The sequence below is a fragment of the Lepisosteus platostomus genome, chromosome 8 (assembly GCF_059453375.1).
Source record: "Lepisosteus platostomus isolate fLepPlt1 chromosome 8, fLepPlt1.hap1, whole genome shotgun sequence".
Taxonomy (NCBI): Eukaryota; Metazoa; Chordata; class Actinopteri; order Semionotiformes; family Lepisosteidae; genus Lepisosteus; species Lepisosteus platostomus.
The window spans coordinates 33,330,200-33,356,946 of record NC_142618.1 but is presented as its reverse complement, the minus strand read 5'-3'; the positions used below and the strand labels follow the sequence as shown (position 1 = coordinate 33,356,946).

Here is a 26,747-nt window from a genome sequence, read left to right as displayed (position 1 = left end):
TTGGAAGTACTAGGAGAACAAGGTCTGTATTTTTGCTGTTATTTTTGCAAAACAGTCATTCAATTTGTAAAATCAAAATCAAACTAAATCAAAGTTTATTTATCAAATGCACAACAATACAGTGTGCAGCAGTAGTTCCTGTCAATTAAATGTCTTTTCTGCAAGCTCACAAAAATCACAAGATCACAAAAACACAAACTTAAGGTTACAAAAATAAGGTTACATAATAATAGATAATAATGTAATAGAAACTGCATAAAACTCAATATGAATAGTGTTGCTATGTGTCCATGGTGTATGCAATATATACACGTAGCGCAGTATGCTGAATACAATTAAAACTGTATGTCCATGTAGCCATTACGGGTGATTTGCTAAAGGAGCTGCAGGTTGGCTATTTAGAAGTCTTATTGCCTGGAGGTAGAAGCTGTTCCGTAATCTGTTGGACTTTGACCGAATGCTTCGGTACCATTTACCGGACGGAAGGAGAGAAAACAGTTTGTGACTGGGATGACTGGGGTCCTTGAGAATGGACCTGGCCTTCTTAAGACATCTAACTGAGTAGATATCCTGGACGTTTGGCAGCTCACAGCCGGTAATGAGCTGCGCTGACTTCACCACCCTCTGCAGTACTTTGCGATCCCAGGCGGAGCAGTTCCCATACCAGGCAGTGATGCAAACAGTCAGGATGCTCTCAATAGTGCACCTATAGAAGTTGGCCTGGATATGTGAAGGCATGCCAAACGTCTTAAGCCTACGGAGAAAGAATAGGTGCCGCCATGCTGTTTTGACCACGGTGTTGGTGTGGTGGGTCCAGGTTAAGTCCTCTGAGATGTTAACTCCCAGGAACGTAAAACTGCTGACCCTCTCCACTGCAGTTCTATTAATATAGATAGGTGTGTGATCTCCTCCCTGGTGATTCCTATAGTCCACAATCATCTCCTTAGTCTTACTGATGTTCAGAAAGAGGTTGTTCTCCTGCTCCTGGTTTCAACCTCCTCCCTGTACGCAGACTCTTCACCATCTGTGATCAGGCAGATGACTGTTGTATCGTCCTCAAACTTAATGATGGAGTTTGAGTTATGCCTGGCGACACAATCATGGGTAAATAAGGAGTAGAGTATGCGTGATCATGAGATTAATACGGATGATATATACAATATATGTTTAATGTTTGGGTAAATAGGGTCAATAATGCTACATTTGACAATAATATAGCAAAAACATACTGTAATATTTGACAACCTATGTAATCATTCGAGATGCTTTGCTGCAGCCATTTGTGTTCCTGCTTACTCTTGAGTTTGTCTGTCTTCAGTTTTTTTCTTCAGGATGCAAAATGGACTTAAATCTGGAGATCCAGTCTTTCCAAGACTTTCCATTTTTTCTCCCAATCAACTGCTTGGTTGTGCACAGGCTTTATGTTTTGTAAAGCAGTCTTGTGAAGCTACCTAATAAGTATAGGAATACACGTATTTCCTACAGCAGAAAAATACAGTGTTTCTGCAAAATCAGAATTCATTTTGCTGTTGCCATTATCATCATCATCATCAATAGATGAGTGAACCAATGCCAGAGGCAGAAAAGCATCTCCAGGTTCTTCTATGTTCTTTTGAGCAAATTCTAATCTAGGTCTTCTGTTCTTGAATCTGATGAGAAGTTCATCTTGCTCTGTAGACTTTGTTATTCTGCGGCTCTCAGTCTTCAATATGCTTCCATTTGCAAAGACGTCTGTCTCAACGGCTGCAATCACCAGCTTTGCTCATAAGGAGCTCAGTAAAGACCTTAGCGTTAGTTCTGCTCTGGTTTCTGTTAGTGAGAGAAGAACCCAAGGAATGGTTGAATGTTTAAGAGGGCTAGAGCAGTGTAGCTCCTTGTGACCAGAAACAGGGACACACACAATCAAGTGTCAAGAATATTGACATGGCTGTCCTCTCTGTCTTTCTTAGGACGTCTCCTTTCCGCTGGAACACAGGCACCAAGGAGCGCATGCTGATCAAGGTGACAGACCGCGAGCCCAGCTTCTTGTCCCACCAGGGCAACGGCTTCTCCCCTTGTGAGGGTTCTGGAACGGGAAGTGGGACTCGCTCACGACGTTCGTCCGGGAACGCCCCCCCTGAGCCTGACAGCCCTTCTGTCTTCTACCCCGAGCGCCGTCAGTCACCCTTCCTGAAGCGGGCTGATCTAGGGGGGTCACCCCTGCTGGGGGGAGGCGGGGGAGGGCAGCTGCGGCGCGCCTCAGGTGACTCCCAGCCTCCCTCGCCCCGCTACGCCTATGAACCACCCCTGTACGAGGAGCCTCCCTCTGAGTACCAGCCCCCTATCTATGAGGAGCCCCCCACGGACATGCACTGCGAGGCTTCCCCCTACAGCAAGGCCTGCTCCTCATCACCATCCCCCTCCCCGCAACAGAAATCTCCAGCCCGCAGGTCCCAATTGCCTCTCTTCCACTCCCCAAAGCAGGGCTCCCATCACTCGCCCTTCCAGCAGCTGGTGCTCACCAAGCAGAAGTGTCCAGAGAAGTCCATGAGCCTAGAGTATAGTCCGGCAGGGAAGGAGTACGTGAAGCAGCTGGTCTATGTGGAGCAGTCAGGCTCCAGCCCCCGGTTCAAGACTGCTGACCGGCTGCATCGGTACCAGACAGCCAACCCTGGGGCAGGGGGAGGCATGGTTGGGGGATACGGTGGGTTCGGGGGCTCCTATACCCTGCAGCACAGCCAGTCTCTGATCAGGGACCCCCGATCTGCATGTGACTACAGTAGGGGAGAGATGGGAGGCGGCGGAGGGACAGGTGGAGGAGGCGGGGAGATGGGTGAGCTGCGACAGCGCCTACACTATGAGGATTCGATGTCCTGGTCCAGCAGCAGCCAACATGACTCCCTCTCCTCCTCCACAGGGGGTGGTTACTCTCCTGGTAACCGGAAACGCAAGACCCGCAAGCCCTCTCTGCCCCAAGAGGTGCTAGCCCACTGCGGGGAGGGGCCCAGTGACTGCGAGGGAGGGGGCAGTGGCCGGGGGCCTGACTCGCCCCACTCTGCATATCCCGAGTCCTTCTTGGCTCACGCTCGGCTGGCTTGGGAAGCCCAGCAAGTGCACCAGCTGAAGCAGCGCAGCAGCTGGGATGCAGCTCAGCAACAACAGCAGCAGCAGCAGCAGCAAGGGGGTGGGGGCGGAGGGGGGAGTGTATCTCAGAACCAGCAGTCGCATGGAGGGGGCGCCAAGGACGGGTACGAGAGTGACGGCGCCGTGCCCCTGCCCTTGCCTGGCCCCGTGGTGCGGGCGTTCAGCGAGGACGAGGCATTGGCACAGCAAGATGGACGCCACTGGAAGCGCAGCACATTCGAGAGGCTGGGCTTCCCCCAGGTGCTGTTGGAGAAGAGCCTGTCAGTGCAGACCAACCTGGCATCTCCGGAGCCATACTTGCACCCCTCACAGGTCAGTAAGGAGAGAAATCTCATCCCTTTGTCCTCAGACATCCACAATCAATGGCCAAACATGCCCCCTCCACCACCCCTCAACATCCAGCTTTTTTTAAAAGAAATTGTCAGTATGCTTTTGAGCTGTCAGTGTAATCCATTATCAAGACAGTTCACCTGCTTTGATTCCTGATGTGGTCAGAGCTGTGTGTGGATGTCAGTGTGGTGTGGAGCGGGTTAACACCCATCTGCAGTCCCCTTGTGGAGATTTCTTCATCTCACCTCACGATCTCCCTGCACTGCTGCTACGATAAATAACCTTGTATAATTGCCCTGCGACTAAAGAGAATTGCAAGCTAATTATGGGGCCATTATTTCTGCTTTCCTGCTTTTCACGAAGCACCGATTTGTTCACTTTAAAGAACTCTTCAGCGTTCAGCATTAAAAAATCCTTTCTTGCTGCCGGTGCTTGAAATTTATTAATGTATGGCAGGCAAGTTTCAGAAGCTCTTCCTTGACTTGTGAGGGCTTGTACATTGAGCAGTTTGCCCTGATCTTTAAGCGGTATTGATAGTTGCTGCTCTATTGAACTGTGACACAGTTGTACCAGGCTGAGCACAATTAATAAAACCAAAATCGGTCCAGCATCAAAACAGCAATTGTGTTGCTGCTGCAGTAGGTGGGAAGAAAGTCAATCGAAGGCCTCAGCAGGGAGGATCGCCCAGCAGGAATAGCAAAATGAAAGAAAAATAACGTATTATCCCCTCACCCTGCATACAGCAAAGCCAGCACTCAGGATTCCTGGGCCTTTTTATGGAAAAAAAGGAGAGCCAGAAAATGAGAGAGTAATTGACCCAGTCAGTGGTTCTTAGACCTGGTTCTGTTATACGGTGGTGTAAACTGGCTTTTAATCCAGCCAAGTTTTTAATCATAGGCTATTGTTTTCTATTTTGTGTTTGAGGCCTTTGTTTAAATTAGCTTTCAGCTCTTAAAAAGATTAATGAGATTTTGTAATAGGTATCTCTGTGATAATTAGGTGGTTTCAGGTGTTCCTGCCAAAGTATAACCAACTGGACCTAAGCAGCAAGAAAACACTGACTCATATTGGGAGTGTCTGATACAGTGTCTTTCACACTTGTGCAGGTTCATCAACTGCTCAAAAGCTGTTAAGTCAGAAATAAGAGAGCAAATATTAATTAACAAGTTGAGGAGAGACTACATGTAGTTCTGTGTGAAGCTGTTAAAAATAACACACTCATTAGACTATTGTTGTAACCAAGGTCTGAGTGTAGAAGTAAACTCTAAGCCAGCAACTAGATCAGTTACAGACACCAGTTTGCACTGCTAAATCAAGAACCCAATTGAAACAAAAACCAGCAGAGACAGGGACTTCCAAGATGAAGTGAGAGCAACTATACTCAGTGAAAAAATGAATTAAACTCCCACCTGAACTAAGTGAGCAAAGAGATGCTGTCTTAGTTCAGTTGTTGAAAATGCTCTCAGAGCCTGTGGCCAGCCACAACACTCCTTACTTTATTGTCTGCAGATTTCACTTGACCAAAGTGCTTGACAAAATGCCCTCCCTCTACCAGAGCTTACTTTGATCAGGTACTCCTCTTGAGTTAGACGTGCTACTTCTGCTGTTTGTGTTGCCATATGATAGCACCAGCTGTCCAGAATCGATTGGACACTTAAATAAAATCAATTAAAAATGGCTGATAAGTATTCAAAAACATTTCATGTTTCATATACAGTAAATGATATTTCTGGCTTCCCAGAATTCCCCCGAGGGAGTCCCAAAGGGTTGCATGTTGCACAGTTTGAACTACAGCTGCATGACCACCCTGTAGCCTGATCTTGTCAGATACCAGAATCTAAACAAGGGTGGCTTAGTCAGTCCTGGGATGGGAGACCTCCAAGGAAAACCAGTTGCATAAGTGATATTGGTAGGTGATGCCCTTTCCTCTGGAAATGCCTCAGAGTGGTAACTAAAGAAATGTGTGCTGCAGAAGATGCCATCCTTCAGTTAAGACATTAGTCTGAGGTCCTGACTACATTACAGATGCCATGGCACTCTTCAGAAGTGTGAAATAGTTCACCCCAGTGTGCTAGCTGAATTCTGCTCTCAGCTTGTAAACTTTGGGCTCCCTGGAGTTCCTGCTTAATCGATTTGGTACAATTTGCCTTAAACACTGCTTTAATCAACAGTAAGCCTATGGCATAAACAATCTGTGATCCCGTTTTAATCTTTATGGAATTGTTTTTGATGGCAGCTCACAGACTGAGGCCATGAGTTATGTTTATTGTTTGACATACAGAGAATATCAGCCACTTGCTTAAGCATAGCTGTGCTTTTCATATTGATCTGCTTAAAAAGAATGTAGTTATACAGTTCGAACAATATAATAATAATTCCTTACACTTATATAGCGCTTTTTCTGGACACTCCACTTAAAGCACTTTACAGGTAATGGGGACTCCCCTCCACCACCACCAATGTGTAGCATCCACCTGGATGAAGCGACGGCAGCCATAGTGTGCCAAAACGCTTACCACACATTAGCTATCAGTGGGGAGGAGAGCAGAGTAATGTAGCCAATTCATAGATGGGGATTATTAGGAGGCCATGATTGATAAGGGCCAATGGGAAATTTATCCAGGACGCCGGGTTTACACCCCTACTCTTTTCGAGAAACAGCCTGGGATTTTTAATGACCACAGAAAGTCAGGACCTCGGTTTTCTGTCTCATCCGAAGGACGGCACCTGTTTACAGTATTGTGTCCCTGTCACTACACTGGGGCATTAGGACCCACATATGCCGCAGGGTGAGCCCCCCCTGCTGGCCCCACTAACAACTCTTCCAGCAGCAACCTTAGTTTTTCCCAGAAGGTCTCCCATTCAGGTACTGACCAGGCTCACACCTGCTTAGCTTCAGTGGGTTGCCGGTTGTGAGATGCAGGGTGATATGGCTGCTGGCCTCATTGTCATGATAGTCTCAGTCTTGCAGAATTGTGTGTAAATCCTGATAGCTGGCGTGACAGTGTGGGAGTGGGAGGAGCTACAGCGAGCACCGGTAAAGTCAACTGAATGATGGGGTGGCCTGTTCCATATTTCTGCAACTCTTTAGGTAAAACAGTTGAATTCTGTCCTCGGTTTTAAATGCACATAGTTTCAATTTCTGTCCTCTGGTCCGTATTTCACAGTTGATTTGTAAATCTGGTAACCAGGAATTACTATAGAAACAAGCCACTGCTGGAAAGTGGAATGAAAGAACAAGAAACACGATGCTTTCTTCATGTGTGGGGGGACAGAGGGAGAGAGCAGGTGTAGGAGGGTAAAAGGAGAACAAAAGAAAACGAAGGTGAGAATGGTTAGGGACATGGTCCAAACAGATCTGAGATGTAGAAAGCAATGAATTGATTATTGAGAGCTGAGGGCAGGTGTGAACCTATTTAAATTACAAGTCTGGCTGCTGGTGTCTTTCTAGAACAGGAGTCCTTGAATCCATGTGAAAGGATGCAGACAGAAAGGTTAATACAGGTTAGTCATGACAGGGAGAGGTAAAACTTAATCTAAATTGGCTTCATGGGGGTCACCAGGCTTATGTCATTGGTTGTTTTATCAGGTAAGATTCTAAGGAAGGGGACATGGTGGTGCAGTAGTTAGCATTGCTGCCTTGTAGTGCACGGACCCTGGGTTCAATTCAGGACCTGCAAAGCTGTCCCGTTTGGCTGTGTGGAGTGCTGTCCAGGGTGTACCCCACCTTGCACTTGTTGCTTCCTGGGATAGGCTCCAGCTCCCCCTCAACTCTGAATTGGATGAAGCAGTAAGCAATTGGATGGATGGATTCTAAGATGTTGCCTTCATGGAACTTTTTGGGTGGGTTAAATACGTTAGTGCAGAGTCTTGATCTCTTAAAATGAGTATCATTCCCAAATTCAGTGTCTTACCTGGTTTTCCCACATGTACCGTTTGTTTACTATCCGCCACTGTATGCTGTGCTCACTGTCTGCAAGGCTTCTCTTAAAGAAAGAGAACAGCTCTATCCCCCCTCTTTCACACAGCCATGTATTCGACACCAGCTGCAGAACAGTTAACAAAGACACGGTCGCTCATCTCTGCTGGTGGGATTTTCCCTGATCTCGCCATGTGTGCTAATTGGAAAACGTGTCAGACGGGCAGCAGAGTTCAAACAGGAGGCTCCCGCGTGAGGGTGAGAAGAAGCCTAGTAGGGGACATAATGGAGAATAGAGAGGAACAATCCCCCTCCCTCACTTTCTCACTTTCGTGTAGCAGGCATTGCCCTAGAGTTGAATGCATTAGTAATTGAACAAGCCCGTTGGTGGTTTGTGCGATTACATTTGCACTTCCTTGGGTGTCATCATTTGTGTACAGTTGGGTTGTCTGTATATGCATGTCGGTATCCTTTGACTCTTCTCTAATGTTTGTGCATGAGGTGGTGTGTACAACAGAACCAGAAATTGACCTTTTAGGTATCTGTAAGCATTTTCTGGACTTCTAGCCTGCACTTCCACACACTATCTGTTTGCTTTCTTTCTTGCGAAGCTCAAATAGGTTGAACTGCTAATCCATCCACATCCTCATGTTATGGTTTCCACATAGTGCTTCCTGAAATACAGCTAGTAACAGTCCACTCCACTTACCTGCATGGTGTATATCTCTAGATTCTGCTGCGATTCCTAAACAGTTTTTGTCCCTGTTTTGCAGCTGAACACTTGATATTTGTGTTTTATTTTAATCTGGGTAGTTAGGATATTACCTGAAGGAGACTGCCACAGACACAGCAGCTCTATTACTACAGAAGTTGACAGATCAGATACTGTTTGATCATTCGTATGGGGTAGGATACAGGGGCACTGTAGTGACAGACAGGAAAGACTAAGTGGATTTGTAAAATTTTGCCACTTTTAATTGCAGTTCTCGTTCAGACATTATAGGTCAAAAGTGCTAAAAAATTAAAATAAGGCAAAAGTGAAATGTCAAAGAACACAAAATGAGCTCAACAACGTCCCCAATCCTTCTCATTAGCTGCATGATTAACACATGATATCCTTTATCTCAGATATTTCAACCTCAGCTTATAGGCTTATAGATTTTCTTTATTTTTGTGTGTTTTGTTTTTATTTTTTTCATTTTAATTTTTTACCTTATTTTACCTGAGCATATTTCCGAAAAAGTATCCTAAGAGCTACATGTCCTGGGATGGAGAACCTCCAAGAAAAAACAGGTTGCTACTGTAAGTAGTGTCAGTGGACCAGTAAGTGGTGCCTTTTGCTCAGGACCAGTATTTCCAAACCGGTATATGTATTATAAGAACTTGGACATAGCAGGGTAAATTTGAGATCACTATGAGATATCTACATGAGAATATGATCTCGTGAGAATGTGAGATAACTCCATGAGATAACTCATGGAGAAGCCCAGTAAGCTGGTATAGAGGAAAAATAATTTAAATTGACCAGCAGAGGCCAATGTCTAATGTTGTCATGAATGATGCAATGCCATTCATTATCCCTCAAGCTAAAATGGAATGTATTCAGGGTGTCTGTGCAATGTCAAAGAGGTGTTTGCGATGTGGAGCAGTTATTTCGCCTCTGCAACTGGAATGTTGCAGGTTCAAATCCAAGGGGCCATTGATGTCGTACCCTTGAACAAGATGATTCAATTGAGGTTACTCCAGTGAAACATCCTGCAGTATACAGTAAATGGATACTCCTTGCGTTGTCACTGGAGTGAGAGTTTGATCTCATTTTTCTGATTTCTATAAACAAAAAAAAGGTTTAATGTTAAGTAGGATAAAGAAAACATCTGCAAAGCCAAACATGGCTTTGTACCAGTTAAGAACTATGTCAAAACAAAAATATATGGATGTGTAATGTCTATGTTACTCATACTGTAGCTAATCTAAGAAAAAAGGCGTATGCGGTAAAACCTAATCTGGGTATTCTAGAGTGCACAAATTCTGTCTGAATAGTGAAAAAGATTTGTATAGCCATAGATCTAAGAGTATGTTGAATAATATGTGTGAAGGATTTTGTGTTTAAATTAAAAGTACCACATCGGTTTTGTTTTGTTAGCAACCCACAACAAAGATGGTCTTGCATTTTATGTTGCAATTTACTGTACTTAACAGCTAAATAAAAAAAGACAGTTTGCCAAAGTTATGAATGAAATAGTATTACGTGATACTGTCCTGAATCATACTGAAATTGTAACTGCATTGGTAATTATCTGAAAATCTCTCAGCAGCAGAGGTACGTCCATTGGACACCAGTTAAAGGTACAGAAAATAATGTACCTGGTCTCTTCAGCACGCTACACTTTCATGCCAACACTTTCACTTTCAATACAAGCACTGGTTTTGACAGGTAGTTTCCAGAAGAATTCTGATAGTCATTAAGCCTCTGTCCTGTATTTAACCTCCTTGAAAACTGTGGCATTATGATTTGCCTACTTACTGGTTTACTGTAACTTGCTTTTATGGTTGTCACAGTCAGATTTTAATATTAAAATAATGATGGCTTTATCAGTGGATAATGTAATACTTGATTAATGTATTCGCTTTTATCACTGTTTAGTATGCAGGACCATAGCATTTTTTAAGTCAGGCTTTTTTCTACTCTGCAAGCTAATCATATTATTTCTGAGTCTCTTCTACTGTATGTCTCTTCTGCAGTTCCAGCTGCAGATATAAAAGCCTTTATTTCAAAGAGATTTAGTTAAAACAATTAAACATACTTATATACCTGCTATTGGATAGCCTGAAAGTGCCATCTCTAGTGGTATTGAGATTGATTTTTCAGTCATTAAAATTACCTCAAATGCAATAAAACAAATAATAAGAATAATGTGGTTAGTGCTAATTATTATTTCAAGTTTATGATACAGTGCTCAGTCACCGTTTTATAATTTTTTGACATTTTGACTTAATAGCCTTTAAGTCAAAATAGCTTGCAAGGCTAGAAACCAGAAGTAAAGTTAATTAACATTAATTCTTTTTTCGTTCGCTGACAGTGTGAGACATGAGGTCTGACATTTGTCCTGTCTTCCCCACCTTGTCTCTCTCTAAGTCCGAGGACCTTGGAGCCTGTGCCCAGTTCGAGAACAGTCGAAACGCCCGCAACATGATGCCAAGTGCCAGCTGTGTCTTCCCAGAATTCACGCTGCGGAAGCCTTCCTCAGAGACAGATATCGAGAATTGGGCGTCCAAACACTTCAACAAGCATACACAGGTGAGACACATTGAAGAGCACAGAAGCTTTGACACACTGGCACAGCAAGTTCTTCCCATACATCCATTCTTTACCTGCTTTATCCAGTTTAGGGTTAAGGGGGAACTGGAGCCTATCCCAGCAAGCAACAGATGGGAAGCAGGGCACATACAGACACACACACTCTCATACCAGATCCAATTTTCTCAGAAGCAAATGAACCTACCATTACAGTATGTCTTAGGACTCTGGGAAGAAACCAGAGCACCTGGAGGAAATCCATATGAACACAGCGAGAACATAGCACCCTAGCTCGGCTAAGTGCCTTTTCCAGCTCCCACAACAGGTCCATTTAATGTTAAAGCCCTGGATGGAAGAGCCCTCAGCTTTGGAGTCATCACTCAGCAGACTGTTCCTCTGAGTCTCAGTCTTGGAAAAACTCATCACAAAACCATTTCTGTCTTTTGTATGCCCCATGGTCCTGGATATTCCCGTGGCTGTAGCTGCACAATCTTCAGCTGGATTGGTGTTGCGAGGAGCAAGATGGCTCCTTAAGACAGGACATCTATTATCAGGACTTGTCAAGAAGCAATATTCATATGCTCACTCCTGGAGAGGTTCTGCCAGATTACGTTTTTTTTTTCTCAAATTGAGGAGGGCCTACAACCTGGCGCAAATCAGAGAAGAGGATGAAAGGAAGATAGCTTTTAACACAAGCATGGGCCATCATGAATATACTGTATGGTGATCCCTGACCTGTCCTGACCTGGTACTCTATCACCACTTGTATATAGAGCTGGAGAACTGCGAGTTCCACATGCCTGGGGTACTGTTCGTGGGATACAATTTCTTCTCTCAAGGTCTCCAAATGGACCCAAAGGTCTCAGTGCTACAAGGCTAGACCACTCACACCTCGCTAAAACGTCGCTCCTGGGATTTGCGAATTTCTACTGCACTTTCTGTTTGGTCATGGCCCCCATCACAGTCCTCACAAAGAAGGGTCTTGGTCAGGGAAGATGGATTCCAGAGGCATACAGGGCTTTCACAGAGCCAAAGAGCTGCTTCATTACAGCTCTTTTTTTGTGGCACCCTCACTCTTCCTTGCCCATTGAGCTAGAGATAGATGCATCAAATGTGGGATTGGGGGCCATCCTGGAAAAATATTCAGGTCCATCTCCCTTCACCTGTCACCTACTTCTCCAGGAAACTCTCTGCAGAGAGAAACTGCAACGTAGGCAATCAGGAACTCTTGGCAATGAAACTAATCTTCAAGAACTGGAGGCGAAACTCATCTATTTCTTGCACTCACCGGTCATAAAAACCTGGCATACATAGAGAATCATTCCCCTGATGACTCCTCAGAAGAGCCCGAAAACATTATTCCACTACCTGCATCATCAGAGCCACTCCCTTATCTGTGTAGGAGGCAATGAAAATAACACTGGCATCTGATCCCGCACCTCTGGATACCCCACCTGGCAAGCTGTACGTCCCTCAGTGTATCAGATCCAATGTCCTACAGTGAGGTCACATCTCGAGGCTGGTGGGCCTTCTACGCGTTCAATGGATTTTAGAGCTCGTCCAACGATACTTCTGGTGGTCAAAAAAGTGGGATGACATTGCCTCCTTTGTTGCGGCCTGTCACAACATGCAACCAAACCAAGCATTCTCTTTCACTCCCTGCATGCCTTCAACAGCCTTTCCAAACTTTTCCGCTGATTTCATCAGGTGGCTTCAATGCTTCCAACAGTGTTCAGTGATACTCATTATTGTGGATCATTTCTTGAAGGCTGCCCATGTTGACCCTCTTCCCAAGCTGCCATCTGCTTCCCAGATAGTGGACGGTGAAGTAAATGTTCAGACTCCATTGCTTTCCATCTGACATTACTTCCAAATGTGGGCTCCAGTTCAACTATCTAGAAACTACTATAGTTTTGTATCATGTAGGGCTTGAGGTTGATGGTCATGCAGATGGTTGGTTTTTATACCACAGGTACAAATATATTGAGGGAGAAGTGGCGCAATCCACTGATTCAGAGCTCTGTGCTTGTAGTCTTGCAGGTCAGTTTCTCAGTAGCTACTTGAGAGGAGAGAAAGTACCAACCAGGGGCAAAAAGAGAGTCGATTTCCAAAGAACCAACCTTTTCACAAAGCAATTTGAAGTCAGAATGCTAAAAGGATGACAAATATTTGAAATAGTAACCAGATAAAGATGTTTCAATCAGGACTTTCAATTTCTTGTAGTAGAGATTCTTTGAATACTTTGAATTAGAGATTTGATTCTTCCATTTACTGTATGTGACTGTGTTACACGTTTTAGTGTGCATGCCTGAGGGAAAGACAATCTGCCTCAGAGATTTCCTCACTTTATACTATGCTTTTTCTTTCCTGAGTGCTTATGTATCAAGTTAGGATTGAGCAAACAAGCATAGATGGGCAAAATAGCCTTTCCATAATTCTAGAATTAATGCTCCTACATTCTATCCTTACTACGTTTGCTGTTCTCATGTTCCAGTGTTCATTTTTCCTAGTGTTCTTTCATTCTTCCTGTCCGTTTTCCTGTCTGTGTTGTCTCCCCAGGGACTGTTCCGGCGCAAAGTGTCCATTGCCAACATGCTAGCCTGGAGCAGTGAGTCGATCAAGAAGCCCATGATCATGACAACAGACCGTGGGGTGAAGAAGGAGGCAGTGGAGATCTTCAAGCTCATCCAGATGTACATGGGTGACCGGCGAGCCAAGACAGACCCCCTGAACGTGGCTCTGGAGATCGTGGTGAAGGGCTGGAGCTGCCAAGGACTGCGGGACGAGCTGTACATTCAGCTGTGCCGCCAGACCACAGAGAACTTCCGCTATGACAGCCTGGAGCGTGGCTGGGAGCTGATGGCCATTTGCCTTGACTTCTTCCCACCAACACCCAAGTTCCACTCCTACCTAGAGGGTTATATTTACCGGCACATGGACCCCCTCAATGACACTAAGGGTAAGGCACAGAGGCGCAGGTGGGGAGCTGCTGATCCACCCATTTCACGCTCCAGAACTATGCTAAGAAACATGGCTCCTACAGGTTGTACTTACCGGCTGTTGAGAGGGGTCAGAATTAGAACGTGAAAAAAAAGGTTACAAACAAGGGGGTGATGTGGTTGCCAGTAGCTAGTTGACCTGAAGAGCTCGTCTGCACATTTCATGAAGAGAGAGTATTAGCTTCAACAACATTGCTTAGTACTTGTTCCAGACTCACAGGGGTCAGGATATAGAACTTATTGGTTGATTTAGGGTTCAGGATGAGTTTAAGCAAAGGGATTGGAATTGGAGCTTCAGTTAATTTAGGATTTGGATGGTGTATAAATGAATATTGATGAGCCGGGTGCCATGGATTCTCCCACGGAGTTTTTAGTGGATGGATCGGGAATATGCATCCTTGGTTGCACTGCCATCGCTATTTGCTATCAATATGCCTCGCGTTTAACACTGCTGCTCTATTTGCTGCTACTATTTAATACTACAGCTCTGTCTACCGCTGTACCCACAGTAATCTGGGTATTACTGTGACTGCAGCTGCTTTTGCTACTGTTCGGTGCTACTGATGTAGCTGCTGCTGTTTACAGCTAGTACTGTGCATTGGCACCACTGAAACGGCTCCCATTGGTGATGGATCCTGTGGGTTCTGCTGTTCCTGTTTCCTAGGGGGATTTATAATGCCGCTACTTTTTGTGTCCCAGACTTGAATCTGGTGTCATCTTTATTTTCCTGTCTCCCTCAATTATTTTTGTTCCCCTTTGCTTTCTCTACTTTGTATAATCCATTTTATTCCTTATTATTTATTTTCATTTCTTACTTTCATTCTCCATCTGTCCTTTTGTCTTTGAGTAGATCTTTCTTGATCCTGATGTTATTTAATTTTGATTCTCAGTATTTAACCTGCCTATATTTCTTTCTACCTTCAATTATTTTCTTCCCTCCTGTCTGTTGAACCTTACCTCCTATTGCTGTACTCTTCTTCTCTGTATCTGCTAAGGCCTGCTATTGCACTCATTCTTTGCTGTCTCATCCTCCTCTCTCCATCTCATCTTACCATTTTCTTACAACTTGGCTCCTGCTTCACCATTGATGTTCCCACTATTTCTCTTCGTTGGATTCTGTCTGCCTTTTTTATCTTCAATCTTGTTCCACCTGGCCTCCACATTCCTCTCTCTCACTCTCTTCCTTCAAGTGCCCCACCATCTCTCCCTCTGTTTCTCAGGTTCTTGCTGTTACTTTTTTAGAACAATATATTTATTAGCACTGACTAATCACATGGAGTCTTGGGGTGTGAATAGTCCCTACCTGTATAACTGGAAGAGTGAGTGAACTGTACCACTATAGACTAGAAGAATAAGTGAACTGTATACACTGGAAAAGCAAGTGAAATGTACTGGTATAGACTGGAAGAGTGAGTGGGCAGTACTGGTACAGTACCCTGTGCTGGTATGGGCTAGAAGAGTGTGTATGTTTTACTGGTTAAGAATGGAAGATTGATTGCTAATGAGTTCAACTTTGTGGACTAAGAGAGTATCTGGGTTGTACTGGTTGAAAGGGAGGATTAAGGCTAAATGAGACTCTTGTGAAATTGTTACATTGGTAAAGACTAGTAATAACTGTACTTGTGTTAACTGAGAGATTGACTGGACTGTACTCTAGTGACAGCAGTATTACCAGCTAAAAGCCAAATTTCACATCCTAAGCTAGTAAAATAAGTTCCCTGTAAGTAGTTTAGCCAGATTTGTAAAGTGGTGCTCTTTCCAATGGCCCATAATTTCCACAACAGTGTTATAGTATGGTAACCAAGGACATTGTGCTGTAGGAAATTTTGTGTCTTCCATTTCAATCTCACATTAAGAGTAGAGGTGTTAACCCTGGTTACATGAGTAAACCAGGTAACCTGAAGTTATATCACCCTGCAACAGGGTGGTGCAGTGGCTCTGCAGCTAAGGATCTGTGGCTGAGGCTAGAAGGTTGCCGGTTCGTATCCCGCGGCTGGCAGAGGAATCCTAATCTGTTGGGACCCTGAGCAAGGCCCTTAACCCCAACTCCAGGGGTGCCGTATAAATTGCCGACCCTGCGCTCTGACTCCAAGCCTCTTTCTCTGTCTGTGTGTGTCTCATGGAGAGCAAGTTGAGGTATGCGAAAAGACAAATTCTTAATACAAGAAATTGTATATGGCCAATAAAGAGATCTTATCTTAACTCATAACTGGCAAACCACTGAAGCTCAGCAGTTGTAAGTGTGGCCAGTACTTCTTAAGAATCCTCTTGGGAAAGCTAAGGTTGCTGCTGAAAGAGGTGTTAGTGGGACTTGAAGGGAGTGCTCACCCTATGGTATGTGTGGGTTCTAATCCCATAGTACAGTAATGGGGACACTATACTGTAGAAAGGCACCGTCCTTTGGATGAGACGTAAAACCAAGGTCGCAACTCTCCGTGGTCATTACAAATCCCAGGGCGTTTCTTGAAAAGGATAGGGGTCCTAACCCCAGTGTCTTGCCCAATTACCAATGGCCTTTACCAGTCATGACCTCCTAATAATCCCCATCTATGAATCAGCTTCATCATTCTCTTCTCCTCCCCACTGCTATCTAGTGTATGGTGAGCGTACTGGAGTACTTTGACTGCCATCGTATCATCCTGGGGCAGCTACACATTGGTGGTGGAGGGGAATCCTCATTACCTGTAAAGTGCTTTGAGTGGAGTGTCCAGAAAAGTGCCATAGTATATAAATATAAGGATTATTACTAAATTCAACTCGCCCTACTAGAATACCTTCCACAGTGCCACTCTAGATATAGTACCCTCCAAAGTGCTACTCTGGACAGAATTGGACTGAAATGAATTTGACTAGACAGTTTAGGTGCACTGAATGTTATGGAATTGGGTTGGACTGCACTTAATTGGAGTTATTGAACTGACCAATACTGATTATACTGAATTTAGCTTTTTTGAATTGAATAGACAACGCTCCAGTCAACTCAGGCCTGAGAGCCTAGCCTGTGATTAATTTTGTTTCTGATGGTTTGTTTTGCTGGTGGCATTGTGGCACAGTGGTTAGCATTGCTGCCTCTCAGTACTGGGGGCCTGGGTTCAAAACCTGGAGTGTTATGTGCATGGGGACTACATGTTTTCCTCTTGTTCACAATGGTATACTTAGGGAGTTCAGTTTCCTTCCACAGTCCAAAGACATACTAATAAGTTAATTGGCTTCTGGGAAATTTGGCCCTCATGTGAGTGTGTTTCTGTCAGTGTGTGCCCAGCGATGGACTGGCACCCATCCAAGTTGTATCCTGTATGAGGCCATGGGACCAGCCATCGCTTTAAGGATGTGATCCATCAAATCTGTCACAGTCTGTTGGGGAAGCCTTTTCGTTCTATTTTTCCCTTGCACACACACTGTCCTCCAAGAGTGGTGCTCTTAAATGCCTCCTCGTCTGTAGGACACGAGGCATGCTTTACTGTTTTCTCACACGCAGTCCGTCAGAGCTTCTTCACTACTCAGAAATCTCTTGAGTCCTCAGCTTGTGGACTCTCAGGCTCACAGTTTCGTACTTGTGACTCATCGCCCTTTGTGCCATAACATATTTTTCGTGCCTTGATCCTTAAATGACCTCCTCTGAGGTCAAAATGCAGTAAAGAGTAGAGGAGTACAGTAAAGTGTAGAATAGAGGAGTTCACTGCCATCTGTACAGTGGTGTGAAAAAGTGTTTGCCCCCTTCCTGATTTCTTTTTTTTTTCATGTTTGTCACACTGAAATGTTTCAGATCATCAAACAAATTGAAATATTAGACAAAGATAACACAAGTAAACACAAAATGCAGTTTTTAAATGAAGGTTTTTATTATTAAGGGGAAAAAAAGGGCCACCCTTAGCAGCAACAACTGCAATTAAGCGTTTGCGATAACTGGCAATGAGTCTTTTACAGCGCTGTGGAGGAATTTTGGCCCACTCATCTTTGCAGAATTGTTGTAATTCAGCCACATTGGAGTGTTTTCAAGCCTTAACCGCTTTTTTAAGGTCATGCCACAACATCTCAATCGGATTCAGGTCAGGACTTTGACTTGGCCACTCCAAAGTCTTCATTTTGTTTGTCTTAAGCCATTCAGAGGTGGACTTGCTGGTGTGTTTTGGATCATTGTCCTGCTGCAGAACCCAAGTGCGCTTCAGCTTGAGGTCACGAACAGATGGCCGGACATTCTCCTTCAGGATTTTTTGGTAGACAGCAGAATTCATGGTTCCATTTACCACAGCAAGTCTTCCAGGTCCTGAAGCAGCAAAACAGCCCCAGACCATCACACTACCACCACCATACTTTACTGTTGGTATGATGTTCCTTTTCTGAAATGCTGTGTTACTTTTACGCCAGATGTAATGGGACACACACCTTCCAAAAAGTTCAACTTTTGTCTCGTCAATCCACAGAGTATTTTCCCAAAAGTCTTGGGGATCATCAAGATGTTTTCTGGCAAAACTGAGATGAGCCTTTATGTTCTTTTTGCTCAGCAGTGGTTTTCGTCTTGGAACTCTACCATGCAGGCCATTTTTGCCCAGTCTCTTTCTTATGGTGGAGTCATGAACACTGACCTTAACTGAGGCAAGTGAAGCCTGCAGTTCTCTGGATGTTGTTGTGGTTTTTTTTGGATGAGTCGTCGCTGCGCGCTTGGGGTAATTTTGGTCGGCCGGCCACTCCTGGGAAGGTTCACCACTGTTCCATGTTTTCGCCATTTGTGGATAATGGCTCTCACTATGGTTCGCTGGAGTCCCAAAGCTTTAGAAATGGCTTTATAACCTTTTCCAGACTGATAAATCTCAATTACTGTTTCTCTTTTGTTCCTGAATTTGTTTGGATCGCAGCATGATGTCTAGCTTTTGAAGATCTTTTGGTCTACTTCACTTTGTCAGGCAGGTCCTATTTAAGTGATTTCTTGATTGAGAACAGGTGTCGCAATAATCAGGCCTGGGTGTGGCTAGAGAAATTGAACTCAGCTTTCCAAAGATGTGATAAACCACAGTTGATTTATGTTTTAACATGGGGGGCAATCACTTTTTCACACAGGGCAATGTAGGTTAGTTTTTTTTTTTCCCTTAATAATAAAAACCTTCATTTAAAAACTGCATTTTGTGTTTACTTGTGTTATCTTTGTCTAATATTTCAATTTGTTTGATGATCTGAAACATTTCAGTGTGACAAACATGCAAAAAAATAAGAAATCAAAACACTTTTTTACACCACTATACATGTACTAGGAATTCTTATTTGCACTGATCTCTGGGGACATACACATTACAGCAGATGACACAGTACAACAGGTAATACCATACAATATAGACAGTATATTACAAACATAATAAATAATAACAACATTCTCATGGACTCCATGCCCAGTGAATCTCTCACCTCTGTTTGTCGTTTTCAGCAGTAGCATTTGAAGATCCTCAACTTGGTTGTTCTCGTTTGGCCAGTCCCACTCTACCGCCTTATTTAATTATTTAATGACCAACATGGTAACAACCTGGAATGCAACTCTTCACAAGTCTTCCCTGCTCCTTGCTGACTCTTTTCTCTAGGAGCCTCCCTGATCCTCAACACCCCGCATGGAGCCTCCTGCCCCCTCTTTCACTCAGAGTCTACTCTCGCACCTCGGTCCAGGCTCCAGCTCCCTGCTGTAACTCGCTCACGATGGCTATTGGCTCACTCACTCTCTACCAGTCACCCTTGGACTACAGGTCTCTTTTTTGCCCTCTCAGCCACATCTGCCTTTACTTACATTACTCACAGCTTCTGGTGCAGTTCCCTTGTGCCCAGACCTCATTGTCTTCACTATAAATCAGTATCTCATATCTAAGCATCTTCACCATGTGCCTACAAACAGAGATCAGTAGTTAGATAAACCCTTTCCACAACTCCTTAACTTGTATCCTACAATGAGGGCCCCCCTATTTCACCCCAGGGGCCTGGTAATTGACTATCTCTTCTGAACTATTTATTTTAAATATAAAACAGATTTTCTAATCTTCTAATCCTTTCTGGAATTGCTGTTTTTACTCTGCCCTTTCCAGTACACTTTTATTATTGCACAAATCATAAACGCACAACCCAGTCCCCTCTGGAACTGCTGCTCTAACCTGTCCCTCTTGCAGGAAAACAGAAACGTTTATAACAACTAAATCCCAATTCCCTCCAAAATTCTTGTCACAAATCCTCCCCTTTCAGGACAGTGCACAATGAAACAGCTATCTGCTAATACACTAACCAAAGCCACCACAAGCCTTCTGTTATAAATGTGGCTGCTGTGATCACACGGCATCGGCTCACTTGCAGCACATAACTTCCTCTCAGGTAGGCACTGAAAGCACCACAAGCGCTCCTGCTCCACTAGTACTGAGAAAGACTACTTATGATATGGGAGCTAGGGTCTTACTGTAGCTTAATTTATTATAAGACTGCCTACAGCTGTTGCTCATTTGATTACCATGTTCCTACAGCTGCGGTTGCTTAACAACCAACACTTCTCTAGCATGAGGCCTACCTACTTCACAATCACACCCCATATTTTGTCACTCCTGCCATGCACCCATTGCTTGCTGGGATAGGCTGCAGATTCCCCACAACCTTGTATTGGATAAATTGCTTAGAAAGTGGATAGATGTATGGATTTGTTTTGTTCTTAGCAGGACTGGTAAGGTGTATTTGTATGTTTAGACCATGAGAATTAACTGAACGTCTTATCGAAAACCCCAATCCACTTCAAAAATAGAAACGCTTTCAATTCAGACCATAAGTGCACGTCTGAGTTTCCATGTACGTGTACCTATCTCATCTTGCTTGGGCGCTGTGTATGAGGGCAATTTTGAATAATTTATAAATAAAAAAAACTGAGTGCATGTTGTACTATAGAAAGGGCCTATGGTGAATTGTGCCAATTCTGGCCTTGTTCAGTGCGCTGTCAGAGGGTGGAATGTGTATTTGTGTCTTTGCTGTTTCATTGCCCAGCTCATTGTTAAAGTGAGTGTGAAATCCAGGTGGAGTTCCTTACCATCGTCACATTTTATGTTGAGACTGTTTTATGTTTGCATAGTATGAAAAGACTATATTTACATTCATACTCTGTGCTGTATGGTCTGTTGGTTCTGTTAGGAGCTGTGTGTGTGTGGCTCCACTTTTATCACTGTGGTGCACTGGGTGACGGTGTGGTCTGTTTCTCAGTGTTGCAGCACATTAGAGAGCTGCTGGAGGCCCGGGACAAGAGGAGGCCCAAACTGTGGTGCCGAGCCAGGCCCCCTGACCCACACACCCTGGGTACGGCTCTTCCCACCTCCTGTGTGGGGCTGCTGCCTCTCCACACACTCTGTCCCTCAGTACAGCCTCTTTCTGTCTGTGTGCAGTACTGTGTTATTCACCCTGTATTCCAGTCTGTCTGCTAGTCTCTACATCTGTCTGCTGCCTTTCCTGTATAGCATCTCTGTCTTTCTCTGTCACATTTGTCCTGATCAACAAATCCTGTCTGATCTTTCTGCCTATCCCTGTGTGTTTTCTTGATTTCTGCCTTGTAATTAGCCTCTATCTCCAACTATCAGTCTGTTTCTCTGTCTGTGGGCCTTTGACACCTCTACCTTCTTTGTCAGTTTCTGTCTTTCTGTTTTCTTGTCTGTCTGTGTGTTTGTGTTTCTGAGAGTCTGTCTCTATCAGTGTGCCTCTTAGTCTCTCTATTTTCTTGTTCTGTTGGTATGTCTGTTTGTGTGTCTGTTGGCCAGTCTGGTTTCTTTCTGCATAATGCTAGCCTTTTCATGAATATTTACCTATTTTCTGTGTCTGTGCGGTGATGCCTAAATATGGTTGAGTGTAAATCTGCCTGGACGGATGAATATGTGACTGTCTCTCTCAGTCTAGCTTTAGTACTTGTCTCTCATAATTCTTGTAGCTAACAGTTTTTCTGTATATCTGTGAAGCTGTCTGATTGTCTGCTTGTCTGTGCTGGTCTGTCTATATAGATCATTCTGTTTGCCTCACGGTGTCAGCAGTACCGTCAGTATCTGTCTTTGCATTTGTAATTTAGTTGAGGTCTCTGTCTATGACAGTATGTCCATATTTGTGAGTCTGTCTGATTATTTGTGTGACTGTCAGTGTGTGTCTTATTTTCTCTTCGTTTTTGGGTTTGGTCTGAGACTTTCTCTGTCAGGTATGTCATTCCATGAGTCATCCTGGTTTATTTTTGTCAGAATATCTCCATGTGTCCGTAATCCATAGGGACTAGACTACACCACAACTATGTGTGTTCAGTCTGTGTCTGTCCTTGACACCGTATTTATTGTTATCAGTGTTTGAGGGTAGAAGGTTTTATCTTAAAACCCATTTTTACAACACAGATTATATCCAATAACATCCATGATAACAATTCTTATTATTTACAGTGATTACAACAAAACAACATGACCACATAAAAATATAATGATTTGTTGGTCCCTGTGAAAGAGCTCAGGAACATTGTTTGGGTTGCTAGTAGCTAAATGACCCATGATCTCATTCACCCATTTCTCAAAAATAAACCATGATGTCAGTTTCAAGAATATGCTCAGTCCCTACTCCCACAACCCTTTGTGTAAGTGTTTTACAGTATGTCACTGACGTTTGGACCCTGTGACAGGTGTAAAAGTGCTTCTGAGCCCTCAACACATAGCCCTCAATATTCCTCCACCAGTGCGACACCTGTCAGCAACAGTGTAAAGATACACTCCGGGACTGTATAGAATTATGTCACTAGCACATATGTTAAATAGACCAGATCTGAGTTGTCAAATGTACAGGTAATGAAGTAACTTTGTGTGGAGCCTTTCTTCACATTGTACAGAGTACTGTCTTCAATTCTGGGCTCTACATTATGAAAGACACATAGGAGCTGTAAGAGGTCCCATCCAAAGCAGCAGACTGGTGTGATGTTCACAGGCTTAGGTGCTGAAAGGAAATAAAGCAAGGAAACTGCAGGAATTCTTCTCAACATCTAAAGGACAATCACTGCTTTTAGTTTCACTTCACCTGAGCTATGCTTTCCCTTAATTAACTCAATTTGTGACTTAATTGATCAAAACCACCATCTTATTTAATTCTACAGCCTCACTGATGATGATTCCTGTTTATAAAAAGAGCTTACATTTCAGAAACTGAAAAAACAGATGGGGAGAGGGATTTTATATACATACAGTATCTACATTTCCTTCTTGATTGTTAAGCAATAGGATGGAAACTTTTTTATTAAATGCTAAGAGTGTGTACAAACATTTGATTAACATTATCAAACCTGCAGCACTGCTGCAGTCATGGAATAGGAATAGCTGTTACTCTTCTAGACCAGAGGCAGACAGCCTTAGCCCTTCTAAGCTGTCTTACTACAGGAAAGGTGCTGTCCTGAATCAGGGCTCTCCATCACATTTCTAGACCAGAGGTAGACAGCCTTAGCTCTTCTAGTCTGTCTTACTACAGGAAAGGTGCTGTCCTGAATCAGGGCTCTCCATCACATTTCCAGACCAGAGGAAGACAGCCTTAGCTCTTCTAGTCTATGTTACTACAGGACTGGAACTGTCCTTGAACAGGACTGGAATTGCTCTACTAGACCAGTGGCAGGCAATTTCTGCACTTCTCGTCTATTCCACTGCAGGACTTTGATCGCTTGGATCAGATTTGAGATCACACTTGGTTACTTGTAGCATCTAATTGTTTCTAGGAGGATCCTGCTTCTGGCTGACCTCACACATATAACCGTTTGTACAAGAAGTACTGTACCTCTTGTTTTTATTTTCACTAATTTATTGTTCAGAGATCCCTTGTCATCTCCTCTTTTAATGTCCAAAGTAGACAATGTGTCTCACCATGTCTGTGTATGATTTTCTTGAAATTAGGAATTATTCTTTTCACCTTTACATTCAATTGTCTCCAAGCTTGGCTTCAGTCTCTTTCTCACACCTGCTTCACACCACCCTTTCCTCACTCTGAATTGTTTACTATGTGTTTCCCCCTGGTCTCCCCCTTTCTTCCAGTCTTCCTGCATTCTGTGTGTGAACCAGCTCTGACTCAGTACTGTCTGCACAGACCAGGAGGCCCAACTGAACTGTCCAAAGCTCTGACTGCTTCTCGCGCTCATTGCTGTGGCTCTTCTGTCTCTCTTGCAGATTCTGCTCAGTCAGTTGAGGTGTATAAGGACATATTAGATTGGTATTGTACAAATACATATTAGTTAGGTTTTGTACACGGACATATGAGATTGGCATTGTAACACTAACAGGAAGCGGCAACAACACAGTAGCACTGCCTTAGAAAGATGGTAGTTAATATTGAACACTATTAAATATAGCTGTTTCTTCAAACTGGTGGCAGCTCTGATAGAGATTGTAGGTCACCTGGCTAATGAAATCTGGACTGTTCAAAGTTCTTTACGTGTCTCATTCTTGCAGATTTGTACTTGCAAATATTCTGAAAGAAAATAAAACATGAATAACAAATTGGCCACAGTAAGCTCTCTTTTGGAGATTGTCAGGAAAGTGAATAGTGGACTATGGAAAATGCATAGTATGCAGTCTTGGTTTGGCAGCAGTGGATTGTGTGCCTTTGTAGTAAGAGCTTTGCTCCGTGTTGTCTTTCATCTGCAGTCTTTCCCAGCTAAGTGGCTTAAACAGCAGGTGGATTTCCGCAACACTGTGCGTTACTCTATTAAACCCCTCCTGCTGGAAGCCCATTAGTGAGCCAGTCAGCACCAAAGCTGACCCAAACAGAGCCCATCAGGAGCACCAGCACTTTTGAAACACCCTCCCCGCTCCATGAGCATGCTGGGTGCACACAGAGGGCTTCAGTGGCTTCTTTGGAATAAACTGCTGATGTTGTGAAAAAGCAGTTTGTTGGGCTTTGTTTTTTCCAGACGGCAATCTGTTAGATGTTAGAAGCTGTGGTGTCAAAGTGATACTGCTGCTCTGGGAGGTGGAAACTGTGAAAGCTGTTCCTTTTTTTTTAATCATTACAAAGTCTTTTGTAATTTACTGTAATTGCCATGGGTTATTTCAACACATGTTTGTGCCTTGTAATGTACAGTATATAGAAAGCAGGTAGAGGAAGCTTTCAGGGGTTCCTGAACCAAATAGCAACATCATCAAGGTGTTCCCACACTCAGCCACCCTCAGCCTGTTTTTCCTTAAATACAAATGTTAACTGCTTAGAGTGTTTTATGTGACTATACCCTCGTCATGAACATTGCATAAACAGTAGGGGATGTTGACCATGGAGCTGGTCAGCCTTCCCACAGAACAAGAGGTTAGAAGGCCAGGCAGCACCTTCATTTTCATGTGAAGGCTCATGGGTCTCATGGAACCATTCAGTGCTGCGTTCATTTGTTCAAGGAGAAGAGTGCTGCATGCTCTCCTCTGCTAATAAAGAAGTAGAGTAGCAGATTACCTCGATATTACCCAGGCTGCCCAGAGACAGAACCACAATGGCATCAGAAAATCTGAGAAAGATATCTCCCTTTAAGTCCTTCTGACTGAATTGGAGGACTGAGGCTACCGATCAGTCATATATTCTTGTCAACCTGCTCGAAGGTACCAGGGGAGACTTCTACGAAAATGTCTGCCCTAACACTCTGAGGTTATCAGGCTACTTTAGTTCTATTAGAGACAGCCTTCAGGTGTCTAGGCATCCAGAAGATTAGAAGCAGTTCCTTGGTATTACAGAGGAGCACTCCTGGTCTTCTGGATTATCTGGCTCCACAGCACACAAAAATGTTCTGCAGTCATGTGGAAAGTTTGTTAGAATGTGAAGTTCTCAGTGTGTTCAACAAGAAACATGAATTTGTATCACAGTTGGATGGATACAGAGCTGGACTTCTTGCTTTACTCTCAGACAGAGCTGTGTTTTATTATGTCTGTCTGTTATTTCTTTTGCATATAAGCCTGCTATGGGAGTGCACTCCTGGATTTCTTCTCAGAGTAGAGTGTGACTCTGCAAGTTGTTCTGGTAATGTGGAGAGAGGGAGGTATTGTTTTGTACATCCTGAGACAGCTGCACAACACCCCCTGCCCGAGAATGAGTGTTCTTGTGTACTTGTGGGGGTGAATTTCAATCTTGGTTCAGAGGCACTGAAGCCGATGTCCTTGTGTCTTGGGTCTGGCAGTGAGGGTCATGGCTGAGGTGCGAGCTGCCATTTCTCTCGCAGCTTAGTGAGAATAATTTTGTCTTTGTTCTGATTTCTAGATTGAAGTTGTACTGAGTGTTTAAGTATGTGAGAGTTCACTGTTGAATTGCTGTGCTGCACAATCTGAGCTTTTGTTTTCAGCATGAGCACTCCTCCGTTCTCCTCTGCTTGTTACTGACGTGTTACATATATCCAGCTCCCACAGGGGGAGCTTTACTGCTTTGCTGGGACATGTGTCTTGAATTCAGTCATCACAAAAATTAAATGTTTAGATCTTTCTATACAACAGACAGGACCAAATCACTTTAGTTCATGAGATGTCTCTCAACTCCACTGCTGTCCACATCTTTCAGAATAAACTCCATAAAGTTTCTTCTGCAGTGATACAAAACAAAGAAGGGTCTTGTAGTGGTTAATGAAGAGATAAAGGGGTTCCAGCCCTGACACTGAAGATCAATTCTGATTTTGAATAAGTAAGACATTGAATCTCCAGATTTCCAGAGAACATACTAGTTTTTACAAGTATTTTATTGTTTTTAAACCAACAAAAATACAAGATGCCTAAGTTAAATATTAAAGTAATATTACAGAACATGTAAATTGTTGGTACAGTGTTTTATATAAGACTAATTTAAGAAAAATACAGACAACTGTTTTAATTTGGCTTTAATTTGAGTTGTGCTTGGCTGTTGTAAAGAAATTATTATTTTTTAAAGATTTTACATTCCTTCATTAAACCACAAAATATATAGTCTCATTGACTATGATTTTCTTTATCCCTCTTTGCTCTACAAATTTAGTTCCAGTCCTTATACTCATCAGGCTGCAGGTATCACTTGTGCTAAATATTAGCATTTAAATTTTTTACTTCAGAATGAGAGTTTGAAAGATTTTGTAGAGATT

At 43.5% G+C, this 26,747-nt stretch overlaps 1 protein-coding gene across 4 annotated transcripts in view; it reads left to right on the top strand.

Annotated features, from left to right (window-relative positions):
- Nucleotides 1–26,747, top strand: part of arhgap39 (Rho GTPase activating protein 39) — a 140,676-nt gene that overhangs the window by 88,886 nt on the left and 25,043 nt on the right. For 3 of the 4 annotated variants that reach the window (XM_088643225.1, XM_088643223.1, XM_088643222.1), the window contains 4 exons: nt 1,950–3,435; nt 10,509–10,670; nt 13,230–13,629; nt 20,879–20,971. In XM_088643225.1, coding sequence (XP_088499351.1) covers nt 1,950–3,435; nt 10,509–10,670; nt 13,230–13,629; nt 20,879–20,971 — 2,141 coding nt within the window. The remainder of the gene's footprint in view (nt 1–1,949; nt 3,436–10,508; nt 10,671–13,229; nt 13,630–20,878; nt 20,972–26,747) is intronic. The other variant, XM_088643224.1, reaches the window with a different exon arrangement.